Source organism: Leptinotarsa decemlineata, unplaced genomic scaffold (assembly GCF_025532065.1).
Source record: "Leptinotarsa decemlineata unplaced genomic scaffold, Ldec_3_MD MMD2_tig00026307_RagTag_RagTag, whole genome shotgun sequence".
NCBI classification, from domain to species: Eukaryota; Metazoa; Arthropoda; class Insecta; order Coleoptera; family Chrysomelidae; genus Leptinotarsa; species Leptinotarsa decemlineata.
The window spans coordinates 1,453,293-1,470,867 of record NW_027412681.1 but is presented as its reverse complement, the minus strand read 5'-3'; the positions used below and the strand labels follow the sequence as shown (position 1 = coordinate 1,470,867).

The window sequence follows — 17,575 nt, the reverse complement described above, 5'->3', positions numbered from 1 at the left end:
AAGGGAAAGGTGAATCTGAAATGCATTCAGTATGACTGAGAACGGAGTGTGAGTTCTTGGCGGAATTGACTATAGTAGGATATATACTACTTTCACTAGTTCGGACTTCCATTGTCTACTATATAAAATGATTCAAAATCCCTGAAACAACTAAAAAAGAAGAATTGAAAATGAATAGCTGAAAATAACAATTATATTAACCAAAATAAACCTGAAATGAAATGATAGTAAAATAAAATACAAGTAAAAATGGAACAATTGAATAAATAAAAATAAAAAAATGAAAAAAAACTGAAAATAAAAAGTGGATGAGGCACTGCCAATGGGATCGCCACTTTCACCAGTCATAGCCGACATATATATGGAGTGGTTTGAAACTCTGGCTATTGAAGAAGCCCACAAGAAACCTCGAGTCTAGTTGAGATATGTAGACGGCACCTTCATAATATGGAACCATGGGAATACTGAACTAGACGCCTTCCTGAAACACATCAACTGCGTGAGACTTTCCATCAATTTCACAATGGAGAAGGAAATCAACAACGAATTGCCATTCTTAGACGTTTTGGTGAAGAGGGCCGTCACTAAGTAGGAAACATCTGTATACCGAAAACCCACTCATACGGGACAGTATCTGAACCACGAATCCAACCACCATCAATCGACTAAAAGAGGAATCATCAAGACTCTATTAGACCGTGCTTTTGGGCTTTGTAATACGAAGGAAGGTCTCGAGAAGGAACTAGACATCATCAAAAATTATATTCAACGGAATGGCTACTCCAAAGCAATGGTAGAAACGAATTTGGCTAGAAGACAGCAGGAGCCTCGCAAAGAAGAAAAGCCGTCACAACCAGTGCTTGCACTTCCCTACATCAGAGGATTATTGGAGAGGATAAAGAGAATTAGTTCCAAGTACAACATCAGAACCTGCTTCAGATCCGGTAACACTATCCGTAGCAGCCTCACGAAAACCAGGCCACCAAACGCGGACTGCGATTCCAAGAATTGCATTTACCAGATACCCTGTAAATGCAATTCTATATTGCATGCATATAATGCATATAGCATATAATGCATCCTATATTGGTGAAACTAAGAGGCCATAGAATGTTCGCTTTGCCGAGCACAAGAAACACACACAGCGAGGGGAAACCAGCAAATCAGGAATAGCGGACCATGTTTGGACCCATCAACACAACATCGAGTGGTCCCAAGCTGAGATCTTGCACAGCCACATATATGTTGTCCAACACCGTATTCAGCCAAGCCAGCGTAGAAATACGTAACATATGGAAACCCATCATCAAGCGAAAAATAGCCAACTCCCGCCAAAACGGTCATCTCCCACGGAACCCGTGAAGCGGAAAATGGAAAGAGGGGATAAGTGAAAATACTCGAACGACATATAAATATTCATCTCTCGGAGGAATCAGTCCAGTCATCATCCGAAGACGATTGTAGATACTAACAATCGAAACGTCGTGAACTAACGTGACTTGGAATCTCTCCACTTTTTATTTTCTTTTTTCATTTCTTCATTTTTATTTATTCAATTGTTGTATTTTTACTTGTATTTTATTTTACTATTATTTCATTTCAGGTTTATTTTGGTTAATATAATTGTTATTCTCAGCTATTCATTTTCAATTCTTTTTTTTTAGTTGTTTCAGGGATTTTAAATCATTTTATATAGTCGACAATGGAAGTCCAAACTAGTGAAATTCATCATGAAAGATTGTCAATCACCTTCAAACAAACGATATATACTACTGATTGATCACCGTTTGTTGTAACGGGTGATTTTTTAAGAGTTATACGATTCGATATTCAAAACAACACAAAAAATTTAAAAAATAACGAGTTCATACTGGTGGTTAATTTGTCCTTGGGATGTGAAAATTGGTGTTCGACCTAGTATCATGATGATGTACTTTACTATTTGTGATTAAAAGGTTTACTAAGTATGTTGGTTACAATTTGTTTTTCTATGATTTTTACCACTTTTAATTGCAACCAACGTAACTGCAGTTTCGTCCTATATGGACATTCTCAAACTAATACAATAAACTAACAATGATTCATTACATTCGCCAATATATACAATTCAGGTACTTGATTCGAGTACCTGAATTTACAGGTCACAATGCGGATGTGCCAATTTAAAAACCGGAGAGTAAATTAAATCGATTTGATCGTTTAACAGGTTGCACCCGCAATGTTTATGCTTGTGAATTTCCAAGGATTATCCCCTGGTTTTTGGGATTGAAAAATTTGTGCACTATCGTCTGAAAAGCCACTCTCGCTACCTATATAGACGACAATTAGTCGTTGCCCTTCACCCGTTGGTCCGCGTAACCCTGTTGATAAACCGTCCACAAATGCTTGATGATAACTAGTTACAGTAGTATCTTGCCAGATCTTAGATACTTTGTGACCAGTATTCACCCACGTTTCGTCCAGTTAATAAATCTTTTTGTGAGCAGAACGCATTTCTCTAATAGAGCGAAGATATCTCCGTCGCCATGAGACTATATCTTCTCTTTCTATTAAAACAGATTTACGGGATCGTTTGTCATATATAATTTCTAAATCTTCTTTTAATATTTTCCTTAACTTCTTTTTGCTCATTTTTGGAATGATATCATTATCCATTACCTTTGTCCTAATGGATTCGAGGGTTGGTGCTTTATTCTCAAAAAAGAAAGAATGAATGGTATAGCGTACAAAATTTTTCTGGTACTCGTCCTATTCAATTTTTTTCCTACCACGACAATGTACTTTTGGAGCTTGCACAATCCCAGTCACCTTTTTTTCACGTACAATGCGTTCAATTGTCGACACAGATATCTCTGTTAAAAATGAACAATGGGCTACAGCTTCCACTGTACGGAGTGTATTTTTTTAATTTTCGTACACTCTACATACACTCTAACGACATAAACTTCCGCTTTCTTTGTACATTACTTGGACCTGCTACGTCATCCGTCTTAATACTATAAAAAAAATAAAATTCAATCACATTATTCAGCTATTTGTCAGTTGTTTACTCACCTCAGAAACTATTTTGAAGTTGATGTATTTTGAAAAACACTTTATTGTGAGATTTTCACTAGAACAGATTAACAAATCCGCAACAAGTGTTTCGCTGCCAGTAGCTTTTTCAAGCATGTTCACTAACAAACAGCATTCTACATACATTGTGATTTATATATACTTTTTGAAATATTACTATCTACCTAGAAACTAATAATATTCTAGGAACTAATTGATGACAGTTATACCTGAGTTTAACGAACATTTATACCTAAGTTCAATGACTAAGTCACAATAAAGTGTGATGAACTCTATCTTATATTTTAAAGTCAATGAATATAACAGTCTATTTATTAAATATAATAAAATATATTCAATAAATACAAAACAAAGTCACCTTCATAAGCAACAGAACACACTACGCCTATGCAGATAAGGACGCTTGATAATGAAGAAACCGAGTGACTAGTTATGGCATTTTGAGGACGCAAATATAATAGACCTACGAAGTGTTGATCAGTTTACCGATGTTTCAAAGTATTTAACGAACTGGTTCACCTATTCGCTCTTACATCCTATCGATAGGCAGAAGCTATCTTGTTACGGGGGACAAATTTTTTGGAATCCTCTTACTTTTCAATTATTCACAATGGCGATGCATAGAAAATAAAAATGACCTCAGTAAGAATTTAGTTGTAACATTTAACATTGTTGCCGTTAGTTCTCAGTTCAATTTGTGTATGAGTTACCTTCAATTGAAAATTGTTATACTATAGAAATATCCAGCGCAACAGCTCTTAATTCTCAAAAATTCTAACATTCCATGGATTTCAAATCTGTCAACACCTCATTTAGACAATGGAAGCCCGATTTTGTAACATAAATTAAAAATATTGTACAAGAATAAACCATTACCAAGTCCTTGATTTCCAGATTTCATATCGTCACGCTTTCCCAAATATATCTAAGTAGACTTCACCAACAATCATCCCTCTCAACTAACGTTTTGTTCCAGATTACCAGTGCCTTGGTTGTTGTTCGGCGTCATCTACGGAAAGCCAGTGGAGGTAAACTCAGTCGGTATGGTGTGCTCCATTACCATCCTCTTCATGATGCTCGTGTTTGTGATCATGTCCATTGCTTGCTTCCGGTGGAAGATGAACAGAGGACTGGGCTTCACCATGTTTTTGCTCTACTTCGTATTCGTGGCCGTGTCCCTCATGTTCGAATACGAATACATCGTATGTCCCTTCTAGAACATCACAAACTTTTTGTGAGGTAGCAAATTGTACTGATATCTAAAAACTGGTCGATGATATTGACGGGAATAGCGTATATGATAGTGGAGTTAACTCCGTGCCCGTACTGAAAAAAAATCGTCGAGGACTTGGTTTTGAATTTTGCTGAAGATAAGTTTTTTTTCTATTGAGAACCTTGAGTTGATAAAAGTTGTTTTAGAAATAGTTAGGCAGCAGATTATTTGCTGTCTACTGGTTTTTTGGACCTGAAGTTACGCCTATAACTGCGACTGACGTTATCAAAGGCGATTTCAGCCGAAACGTCGAACACAAAATCCTACAGATTATTGCTGATGAACTCGAAAACAGCAAATAATCAGCCGTGGAAAATTTCACAGCATGAACAAAGTAAGGCAAATTTAGAAAAAGTGGTTCGGTTATTTTTTCATTGCAAAAACCAGTAAACTGTCTGATTTATTTGCCTTAGATATTTTCGGAAGTGAAGAATAGAAATGCAACTTAAAAATCGAAAATTTCTTTCCAATTCATTTATTTCAAATTTTTTTTGTCCAACAAATCGTATTTGAATAAAAAGTAAAAATACCAAAATTGATATCCTAGTACTTGATATTTTCGTCATTTCACCGATATAAATATCGATTTGTAAGTGAAAAATGTTGCAACTTCAAAAAAATATATACCTACATATAAGGTGATACAACAAAAGTATGAGGCATTTTAAATTAATATAATTTACTGCTTTCCATATTTGGATTTCGCCAGAAGAAGAACTCCCAGTAAGTGTAGGATTTTCTATGTATATATCTTCTCTCCTTCATATATAAACACATATACATACATATAGAGTACAAATCATATTGAAATAACTTAAATGCAGAGTTGAGATATATCGGATACTGAAGAGAAATATAACAATTGAAGAAACAATACCAGAAAAGTTCAAAATATCAAAAATGCAGAATACCATAATTTTTCTACATATTGAAAATACAGAAGATAAAATAAATTAGAGGCAACTGTCCTCATAGAACTCTTCTAAACTATAACAGGGTGTACCACGTAATAAATCTGTTACTAATTTCCGAAACTTACAGTTATCCTCTAAAATTTCAGTATGTCCAGGTGAATGATTGAACATAATAAGACTATTATAATACAAGGAGTCTTTGACCAGAGTAGAGGCTGGTATTGGTGATTATCATTAGCTCGACGAAAGGCATAATTACGAGTATTGGAGTAGCCGCTAAATCTCAGTTTATGTTTGTTAATCCAACAGACTGTTTTTAGAGTGACGATTCCGAAGACTAACAAAATTTCATGAAGTTCAAACAAAGGTTTGCAAGTGTCTCGACTTTTGGCATTACACATGAATATTATAGATCTTTTTTGTATAATGAAAACATCATTGAGTTTTGCAACATACTCCCCAGAAAGACATTTCATACTTTTAATGAGAATCAATTAGATAGAAATGAGCTTATTCAGCAGCAGACAAACCAAGTTCCTAATAAGTTATTCACACTGCAAAACACCCTGAAGCTAGCTTTTTATTGAGGTGATCGGCGAATCTAAGTAATCATTTTGTCTGCATTGTTAATAGTATGCTGTCAATAAAGCAGCGGAACGATATCTAGTTTGTTTTGATGAAATTAAATGACAATAGATTGAAGTCGTACCAGTTTAAATTCTATATCTCTCATGGAGATTACATAAAGGTAAATTCTTCTTCTATATCGATAAATGTTGAATCGTTTATGTACAACAAGAAAATCATCGGTCCCAGTATCGAACCTTGTGGTACGCCATTTGTTGAAACTTCAGATTTTCTAATAATTCAATTTGTTGCTTGTTTTTATTTTTTTTTGCTCACCATATAGTTGATATAAAAAAGAGAACCTGTCAGAAGTTATTTTGAAAAAGTCATTAAAATTTTGCTAGACTGAAATACAGTTTCATTGGAGATTCCTGAAAGGAAAAATAACTAAAGTCTTAACATTGATGACCCCGACAAAGGCACGACATGGAAAAAGATGCGTGGATAAATTCACAAGCATCCTAGCTGAAGAGACCTAGACGAGGAACTGGAGGGATTAACAGGAATCTTGATGATGACTATATCTGGCCTGATAAATTTGGCAATGGAAGAAGTTGTATACCGTCAAATCCTGTTTCATTGAAATCGAAACAATCATGAGACAGTCAGAAGTTATTTTGGAAAAGTCATTAAAATTTTGTTAGACTGTTAAACATTTCACCTTCTGATGAGGATAATGAGTTTTTCACAATCTGACTACCTCCTGCTACTACTACCAACCGTTCATGAGTAATTCCACTGATGCCATAGTGATGAGTTTGATCTGCCAAAAAGTACGTCAAAATATTGATCTATTCCTTTGTCTCTTCTTTTTATGAAGTTGGAGAAGCTGTTCTATTCTGAGAATATTTCAGAAATTTAGAGCTTTACTCATCGAATGACAATTTGATTGGACAAAAAACAAAAGTCTAATTAGTGATAATTTTATTTGTCTGAAATATTTTTCTAATTGAGGGGTGAAAAAAGTTACCCAGAACATCTGAAAATGAGTTCAAAAGTCTGTAAATCCATGAAAAGAAAAGAAAATAATCTGCTTTCGAGAATATCTGGTCTAAAAAATCACTTTCTTCCAAAAAATCAACTTTTCTATTGAATGATTTGATTTTGTTAAAATAATCTCACTTCAACTTCCCAACCACCTGGTATAAACTCATATAACTTTATTTTCTTATATAAACTGTGGAGAACTCGAATAAATCCAGTCGAGTGAAAATATTTATATGTTAATAATGTTTTTATTATTATCACATAATAATTTAGCGGTCACTTCGAAATTGTTTCTTGTTAATGGTCTTTTATTTCATTTCATAATTCATACGAGTATCAAATTCTTTCTTCATAATATTTCCTCTTTAATATTGCCGAACTGTCCAAAATGATCTTTTTTCAGTATCGGTACAGAAATCGATTGTTATTTGATAATTTGTGTCTCATATTTTGCTAGTTTCCTTTGTCGAACCAGATTCAAAAAAATGAATCTCGAAAATGTTTCAAAACAATGGAAAATATGTGGCACAAATTGTAATGATTTTCACAAATTGAACTACATTTAAACAATAAATAATAAGTAATATTACTATAATATTCTTATACTCGGGTTCTATTTCCAAACGTGAAACATCGGGCAAACAACTTTACAATTTTTGTCTAATACATATTGTAAAGTAGAAATTGAAAAACAGTTGAATCAGGTGTATTAGACAAAAATATGAACCTACAATTGCACCTGTTACAAATTAAACACAACCTTTAAAAAAACAAACATGTCTCAGATGACGTAAGAATCCTGTGGAGATTGAATCTCTGTTGAATGAACCCGAGGTATTACATTATACGCTATTGGTGTTCAAATAATATGCACAAAACAAACAATATCGACTTCCATTATAGTGTGTTTTAGCATTCAAGGCATCCTTCGACAATATCAAACTCAGTTGTTACGCTCAAGTCGAGAGGTGTCAAATCCGGAAACTATGTAGGTCATATTCAGATATTCAAGCTGGGGCTGGATTTAGTATTCTCGAAGAATGCCGTAGGGTTTTTAAATTAGAAAGGGCCCCCACTACGATAGCAATAATGAACATTTTATTAAAGAATAGATTTTGATCTACTGTTTTATACAAGACGGGCAGTTCATACAACTTCACCAAACAAAAAACGAAATAGGATTGTTTTAAAGTAGATACTCAATTTGAACGATTCGTAGCAATTTTAATCAGATGATTTTTCAATGACAATTTTGATAAGAAAAGGAAGACAACAAATGTAAGTTATATTAGTTGCTTTAACTGGAATTCGACTGACCACTATAAACTTGAGCGGTGATGTTTTGAGATAGCAACTGGGTTCTATGAATTATATAGACGAGCGATGATTTCATTTATATATTCAATTATATATGGGTCAGAGAAATTTTCAACTCCATAATTTCTCACCTGCCTACTAACAGGAATATACCGTGTATATTAATTGCAAAATAAAATATTTCAACGTAAAAAGGAACATCATAACACCACCATGTACGTGATCAGAAATTTTGGATTTTGTTTTTACATACACGTAGTCAATACACGAAACCGCTATACGGTATACAGGGTGTACAACGAAAAGTCGACCACACTATGACTCAAAACGTCAATCTACGAGGGGAATTTTGAAATGATATCCATACACTTGCGGTACCGTTTACCTCTCTAGTTTTCCAAAAGTGATTCACTTATTATCAAAAAATTCAATTTGAGAAAAAAACTTAATTTTCCCTTGCTTCTTTTATTGAGAAACAACAAACAACGTCACTGGGAACAAAATCGACTGTTATATTATTCGAAATAACATTAAGTCTTATTTTAAAATCAAATCCAAAGGATTCATATCGGGATCGTCTGTTGATAATGATGCTGGAATTAGTGAAGATCATAATTGCTGCTGCTTTTTGTTAATTTTTCTCGAAAAGAGAAAAAAATGCAATTATTAGTTTTTTGATACGAGTTTTTTTTGAACGACCGTTTTCTTCAGTAAATAATAAACCAGTTTGAGATACAAGAGACATATCAAACGATGTATCACCCAAAGGAAACTGGAATTTTAATTGTTTTGGATCCATTTCTGAGTTACAGAAGGCTCAAAGTTTCATTCTAACGCCCTGTATAAAAACGTATTTTCACGTGTAGTATTATTTACTACACGTGAAAAAGACATATTGGAGTTCGGTAAACGGTTCTAGTGAAAAGCTAATACAAATTTTCAATAATAAACGAAAAATCTAACAGAATCATAGAACTGAATTAAGTACTGCAAAATGAATACTCTCAAGAAAATTTGTTTTGGATGTTAAATGAATACGCTTGATTTGTGGTCAGTAAAATTCTAGATAATTCTTGAAACTTCCCGAAATATATTGCACTGTAGGACAGAATAATACATATAGTGAAATATACATATCTAGATTGTAGATATAGATGTAGACTATACAATTACTGTGTAGGAAACATGTACATAATAGATATAAGTGATTTTGTCGGGCACTTGCAGGTCCTATGGACTTTTATTGAAAGTGCCTACTGTTGATTTGTTCTACCCTACGTGATAAGATTCCACAATATAGTCCAGACAAAATAGACGAAAAAAGGGGAATAGTTTACAAACTTGTTCAACAAGCCGAATTTTTGTATAGGCCTCAAATACTTCATAATAAATGAAATCTCAAAAGTCCACATCGATCCCACTAGTTGGTTGTTTTTTATTCGAGTTCAAAAGTCACGATTTCTTTGTTTTTGCGTGTATCTCTTGAATGGTGAGAGCTGAAGAAAAATGGTGCCGATGAAGTTTGTAGATTGTAAATTTTTTACAATAACCCATGAGGCAGTGGCGGATCAAGAAAATTATTTTGAGAGGGGCTCAGTTCCCAATCCGGAGTATAATAATAATAATAAATGAATTAATTGACAGCGGAAATAACAATGTTACAATACAGAGAAAAAATATAAATTTGTCAGTAGGATACAAGATTGAACAGAGTACATTCTTTCTCTTGCACCTTACAAAATAAAAAAAGGTAAAAAAGATAGAAAAACCAAAGGAACTAAGAGCTCAAATTGTAATTCTGACAGTAGGTACAACATTTTATTCAAATAAAAAGGGGAGATGAGGCGGATATCGATATAAACATAAGAATACCACAAATATTTCAGCTATTGCCTACAAGATATCCGCGTATTATTGTTTGTTCAGAAGATGTTCTTTCAGGCAGTACCTGAAACTGGAGTTGCTTCCCTTATTCAAAATGCGACAGTTCTACCTAAAAAAGGCAATGATATGAGAAACCAAGCTAAAAATTTATTATATTTTTGGATATTTCAAAAAGTAATGGGGGGCACGTGTCCCTGTGCCCACCCCAGATTTGCCACTGCTTTGAGGTAGCATACTCTGTGCTTTCAATGTGGTTTCTTCCATAGAAATTATCCACAATAAATATTATGATCGAGGAAATTCAATGACACATCATATCATCAATATAATGTAAATTGTAGCAGCAAGAAAATCACACTATTCATACTCAATCTCTGTATCACTTGTTCCTTTCTCATGACTCTCTTTCTTCCTTCTTTTTGCTCTCTTCCTCATGGCTCTCTTCTTTCTCTCCGCTCTCTTTCTCATGGCTCTCTTCTTCCTCTTCGCTCTCTTCCTCATGGCTCTCTTCTTTCTCTTCGCTTTCTTCCTCTTCGCTCGTTCTCGTGGCTATCTTCTTCCTCTTCGCTCTTTTTCATGGCTCTCTTCGTCCTCTTCGCTCTTTTTTATGGTTCTCTTCTTCCTCTTCGCTCTTTCTCATGGCTCTCTTCTTCCTCTTCGCTCTCTTTCTCATGGCTCTCTTCTTTCTCTTCGCTTTCTTCCTCTTCGCTCGTTCTCATGGCTATCTTCTTCCTTTCCGCTTTTTTTCATGGCTCTCTTCTTCCTCTCCGCTCTTTCTCATGGTTCTCTTCTTCCTCTTCGCTCTTTCTCTCAAACGCGATGGTGCATACTGACCATATATGAGAGCATATTTGCATTTTCCAAGTCTGAAATCGCGGTGCTTCCTAAAAAAAGTATCAGTTTCATTTTTGTAGAAAACTTTACGGTCTATAAACTTTTTCGAAATCACACATTTCCGCTGTAATTCAAAAATCTATGAAGATGCTTGGCTTTATAAAGAAAACCACCTGTCATTTTACCAACATCACTGCTATCAAATCTCTCTAATTTTCCCTAGATCTCATAGATCTAGAGATCATAGATCTCATCTCGATTATTGTTCCACAGTTTGGTCCTCATTACATTACACAAAAAGTGAAACTCTAGGCCGATATATTGCATATATTGCCGATATATTGCATATATTGTATACTGTACTACTGATATCTGAATTGGGCTTTCCCGTGTATATACATAAATAAATAAAGTGTTTTCAGTGGCTCTCACTATTCAAGAGATATAAGCAAAGAAAAAAAAATTGTGACCTTTGACTTCCAATAAAAAACGACGTACAAGTGGGATCGATGAGGACTTTTGACATTTCATTCATAATGGCGTATTTTGGGCCTGTACAAAAATCCAGCTTGCTAAGAAATAATTTAAACTGAAATGCCTATTTTGTCTGGACTAATAGCATGTTACAATACGAACAATACCATACACAAATGGTAAACCGCACATGATAATATTTGTACGAGGTTTTCTGTTGTCGTCTCCATTATTTATGGAAGAACTTGTTATGAATCTGAATCTCTGGCACATTGAATCCGATATTGATGGTAATGAAATCGATGGTGGAAAAAATCAAACATCAGAAACAATGGTGAATACATTATACATTTGCAAAATGAATGACATAAACAATGGTTTGTTTGAATATGGTTCGAATTTTTTTCTGTTGATTCACCAGATCAAGAATTTCCACTACAGTCAAATTGTATAGAAGACTGGCTCCAGTTCAAGTTCAACTTTCTACAAAAAAAAAACACTAAAAACGGATGGCAATGAAAGATGTTTGAATCTTCGACTCACAATGAACGTACTTGATGTGAACCACAAATCTGCTGAACTTTTTGTGCTTCTTTTTTATCATTTTTCAATCTGAAGCAACAGAGAATCGGCTGTGTAATTTATAAATTGAGCACGAAAAGTTACCAACAAAATAAATTGATGGAAAAATAAAATGTATATATTTTGCTTCGTCACTTCTATTTTTAGATTTTATATACGTACATTCATAATGAAAGTTTGAACTTTGATATTTCAATAGAAAACTATATTCAAACAAGCATCTGAAAACATTAAGAAAGTATTTGGTTTCCAGAAATAAGGAATATATTAATTTCAATGAATGGAGACGGAACGAATGTTTAATACAATAATGTGGTCAATAAATATCGTACAAATTATTATAAAATTACGTGTATTAATTTTGACGGAATTACAGACAAATTGAAGCATGCTGAAGCATATAAGCAAAACCTGTGTTGTATATTATATATGTTCGATGTGTAAACTTTTTTACTACATTTGTCACTGTCCCAATGTAACAATGTATACATGTGAATTGCATTGTTAAATTTTTTCCAACGTGTTTGAAGTACGTTCCCAGACTTTTTCTCTGCAATAAATGAATCAAAAATATCAAGACGAACGATAAATTATCCCAGAGGAAAGGTTTTGGAACCGCTGTTACGACTTATGTTCACTTATGACCAAGATTTTCACCAATTCTAATCTGTTTGTGACTCCTCTTTGATGTCCTAATTTGTGATTTCAATATGTGATATCATGTTTGCACAATCTTTAGTCACTATTAATAGTATATGTAATTTTTACCTGTAGTTCTCAAAAAGTTGGAATTTCAAAAGCTGTCGCTTGAAATAGCTGAATCCTGCGGTGCAGCCATTTTTTTATATAGGCACATGAACGTTGAAACAAGAGTGTTTCGAACTTGACAATACCCTCATCAGTGATGGATGGTTTTGTGTGCAAAGACTCACTCGAAAATGTTTATAAGGGTTCGCTAAAGAGGCAGTTACATCAAAATATTTCACCTTTGATTATAATATACTAAACACTCATTTCCTTCAAATTGTTAATAAGTTCCTCAAACTTACGTTAGAAATTGAATGATTGAATAAGCAGGTAACCCTGCTAAGTTTATGAACTAGGATTTTTTGAGGGTACACAAGCTCATAAATGATATCAAATCTCGATGAAGCTTTTTTCATGGTGAGGAAAATTGCTGTTTTGTCTAATCCCAGCAATAAAACATTGATATATCATATGCGGCATACTTTGAAAAGCAAGTGTGGAAAAGAAAAAATACTGTTTCTACCAAAAAAATTCTACCCAAAACAAACCTGTCTCGAAAACCAAACTGAAAAATAATACGAGAAGAATTAGATTACTTAGATTAAAAATTGTGAAGGATAAAAAATTAAATAAATAAAGTAAAACGATATGAAGAGAATAGTAGGAATTGTTAATTAATCTATTTTGAAGAAGAAAAGTAAAATAAAAGCAGAGAAATGAACTTACTGCGGTAAGGAATCGAGATATCAATTAGCAAAATAAAATATAGCTGAAATCCCTGCTGTTTCCGAAAGAAGTCCTAGTTCATTTATGTTTGATGAAAGAGTTTATTTATCAGTAGTAGTTATTGTCAATTCACTGTGATTCATTCCATATCGAAAAAAAACGTTCGGTTCTGTATGGATTAGTTGTAAATATTCTTGTTTGAAGTTGAAAAGAATGAAGTGTGTTGATGCTATAGAGGTTTTTATCATATATTAACAAAGTCTATTAAATTTATATCATATAATTTATAAACTGTTACACACAAAACTCATCAATATTTCCGAGTCAGTTTTGAGCTTTACAATAAAGCTAAAACATTCGTGCAAAAAAGCTACAGTATCAAGGTGGGATAAAGTTTGAGCTTTATTTTTCGTGATCTATTTTCATCAGAGATTACGTATAACTTCTCAAATCGATTTAAATTTTAGGACGCCTCAAAAATCATTTTTGAGTACCTACCACATTCCAACTTTTGCCAGATATTCTACTCACTCTTTTTTATTTATCCCACCCTATATAAATAATGTGCGATATGTGAATATTGTAAGATGCAAAAATAGTCCAATAGTACATAGGCATATCATATTTCAAATTCCAGCTTAAAAAAAATTAAACCTAAACACTAAAATATAATATTGCTCTTCTAGGGAATAGCAATCTAAGTAGTTTAACTATAGTCGAAACTGTTATGATCTTGTGAATATATACTATATCTTGTTGAAAAGTTGCTGAAAACATTTCTCAATAATTGTTTTTTATCTAAAATCTGCTCAGCTTTGAAAATAATATATGCAGAGGGTTCGTGAAGATAGCGTGGGCTAATTGGATCATTAGAAGGAAATGTCCAACAGTTTTGAAGAGTCATGCTCCACGAATAATTTCAAGGTCGTTGGGCCCCTCGTTGGGCGCCACAATTTTACTTGTTGTTCTACACGAACAACCTGCATATACATTCCAAAAGTATACTCGATAGTATCATCGTTTTTTTGTTTACAATCATCAAGAAGTGATATGTTGGAAAATCTGTAAACGAGTTTCTACAATGAGTCATCAAGTACAATTTCAAGTTTTTTTTGTAATTTCTAGAATCCTATTGAAAGACCATCTTGTAATGTGAATATTTTCTAGAATTTTTATATTTTTCTAGCAGTGATCCTCCAGTGAAGTATCAGATTCAACGAAATTTGCAAGAGAGTAGTTGTTAGTAACTCCTCTCGAAGAGGTTAAAGAAATCTAAATTGATTGCTGAAGGATTTACAATATAGTGCGTTTAAAACAAAATGGGTCGGGTGATTTTTTTCTGTTCAACCTTGTAGACAATTCTCGAAATTACAGATTCTCATATGTAAAATAACTGTTCCTCAACTAATTCTCAAAAAATAGGGTTTTGTTACGTCACAAGTAAAGATAAATAGTCAATTGTCAGTTGTCAATTGAATCTACTGACCAGAAAAAGATGTTGCTGAGTTCAAATAGTGCTATAAACCAATTCAACTCAAGTAATGGTAATTTGCTAGTTGACCACTCATACAAAAAGATCATGAGACTTTCTCAATGAATTTCAACGAAACAATAATGAATCGAATACAAAAAACAACGTCAAAACTCAAAAACGTTTTGTTACATAACCCTCAATTTGGTGACAGAGCTCAAAAATAAGAGAGAAAAATTACTGAAAATTCTTCCAAACTATTTAAAAATGTAATCTCAAATCTTTTCAAAAACAGAAAGTGATACTTTTTCTATGTCAAGATAACACGAAAATATAACCTTGGAGAAGTTTCCATTTTCTTGTGTCATTTCGTAAACAAAATGGAGTTCATTATTCATTTAAGATTCGTTTGAAATCTTTGATATACTGGAGGATCATTTATTTTCTTGTGGCGATACATATCTTCTATACAAAATAGACCTTTTCATGAATGAAAATTTTCGTTTTATAACTGCTACGTTGTGTAATATCAATATTTGAACCAAACCGTCTAGACAAATGAATGTATACCAATGATAGGGCCGTCTTAGCTTCATTTGCTTCGGTAGAGCTGAAATAACTTTTCTTCTAAAGTAATGCCTTCAGTTCTCTTCCTTCTGTATATTAGAAGACACTTCAACGTAGCGTGTAAGGTACCGAAAAATTTTCGTCGTCGATGGCATTGATTATTTATTTTGTCCATTGAATAGGCCCGTCTGCGATGAAAACGATGAAAATGATTTTTTTGTAAATGCATTCGTCATAGGTATATAAAAGAGATAAGATTGTTAATGGTGTATCCTGTAGATTGTTATTGCTAGAGAATTTTTATTATTATAGTACTTGTAATATTAATGAAGCCATATCATGGTATGTTACTTTTTGCCGACAATATAATATGTATAAATGAGGTTTTCGTTTCAATTCAGCACCTCAAAAACAACAAATGCATTGAATCCAAATAAAGGATTTCTCAGTAGCTAGGTCTTCCACTCATATAGTGATTTTTAAGTTTCGGAAACGATTAAAAAAGTGTGAGATATGTAAATGTTGTTACTAGTTAACACTGCAAGTTATTTGAATTAAAATCATCTGAATTAAAAATAATAACATCGAGAGAAAATACAAGCCAAATAAAATCCCCAGTGTATATGAAAAAAGGGCAGCATTGCTTGTTACGTTTCAAATGATTGAAATATAAAAATGCCACAAATAGAATGTGTGGCACCGCCAAAATTATCACATATGGAGTGTTCCGTAATTACATCATCAAATTAAAGATGGTTATTCCTCTCAATGAATAACCCAGGATTGTTGAATATTTTCAAGGGTGTCATCGATAAATAATTTCAAGGTCATTCAGCCCCTCGTTGGGAGCCACAATTCTACTAGTACACGAAAAACCTGCGTATACATTTCAAAATTAAATTCTATATGTTGAAAAATCTGTAAACGAGTTTCTACAGTGAGTCAGCAACTAGATCATCAATTCATATAGTGGTTCCAAGTTTCTGAAACAAGCAAAAAAGTATGGAAGATGTAGATTTTGCTAGAAATAACAATGCATTATTTTAATGATATTCAAATCATCTGAATGCAAGATAATAGGATTGAGAGAAAAAACAGTATTTTAGAATACTGTTTGGTGCTAAAAAGTGAAATTTCACCTTTTTCTTATATTGTCTACCAGTCCTGTGAATAATATCTTATTCGATTCCATAACGAATGTTTGGAGTTTAAACTCAACAGGAAAAGTTTTTTGTATAATTCAATGTTCATATGAAAATTGTCGTTTTGGAAGTACTCTTTCTTCCATGTGATTGAATTTTTACATGAAAGTAACTAATTGTTTCTAGATAGCTTTGTCTTCCAGATTGTGATCAGCCGAAGAAGTAGTTGTTTTTCGAAATATTCATTTTTTAATACATATGTATGTATACAGATATTTCAAATTCTGAAAAACGAGTTAGTTCTTTGTATTGTATAGCGAGTTTCCAGTTGAAGATGAGAATTTTGATCATTGTAACCCATATATAAAAAATACTTATTAATAATGTCCCACCAATGAGAATGCCTTACACGTGTCTAAAATATATCAAGAGACAGGGGGCAGATGACATCTGCTGCTACGTAACAATAACCTAATAAAGAGATTGGCTCCAGATATTTCATCATAACTGCGACGATTATCGCATTAAAGAGTCTATCAATGAAGAAGTCTCAAAGCATCGCTGACAACTACCTCTGGAGCCCGCAGTTCAAAGCCCTTACGTCTGCCTCTTCCAAACTACGGACGCCAAGTTCCAACTGTCGCAAGACGTTCACCTGAAATGTACTGAACGCAGCCAATTCCATAGAACCACTTCTATTCTGTGTTAATCAAAAATAGGTTTGTTCGTATAATACAAATCTGATCGCTCGGTTAGCTCGATTCGCTCGGTTCATTTGGGAAGAAATCAATGTAGACAAGATCTCAGAAAATAAATGAGGAATTCTTATGAAAGTTGTGTCTGCACGGAGTCCGATTGATTCAACTTCTGACTTTGACAAAATAATCCGAATTATGAAAACCTAATGGATTTTGTTTCAGCACAACTGTGTTAAAGAATATCTAATGTTAATTGT

General features: G+C 33.4%; 1 protein-coding gene across 5 annotated transcripts in view; it reads left to right on the top strand.

Moving 5' to 3' along the window:
- The window catches only part of Nckx30C, a 163,779-nt gene extending 147,919 nt beyond the window's left edge, over window positions 1-15,860 (top strand). For all 5 annotated transcript variants that reach the window (XM_074181188.1, XM_074181184.1, XM_074181186.1 and 2 more), the window contains one exon: window positions 4,052-15,860. In XM_074181188.1, coding sequence (XP_074037289.1) covers window positions 4,052-4,292 — 241 coding nt within the window. In that variant the 3' untranslated portion in view covers window positions 4,293-15,860. The remainder of the gene's footprint in view (window positions 1-4,051) is intronic.
- Window positions 15,861-17,575: the final 1,715 nt, after the last annotated feature.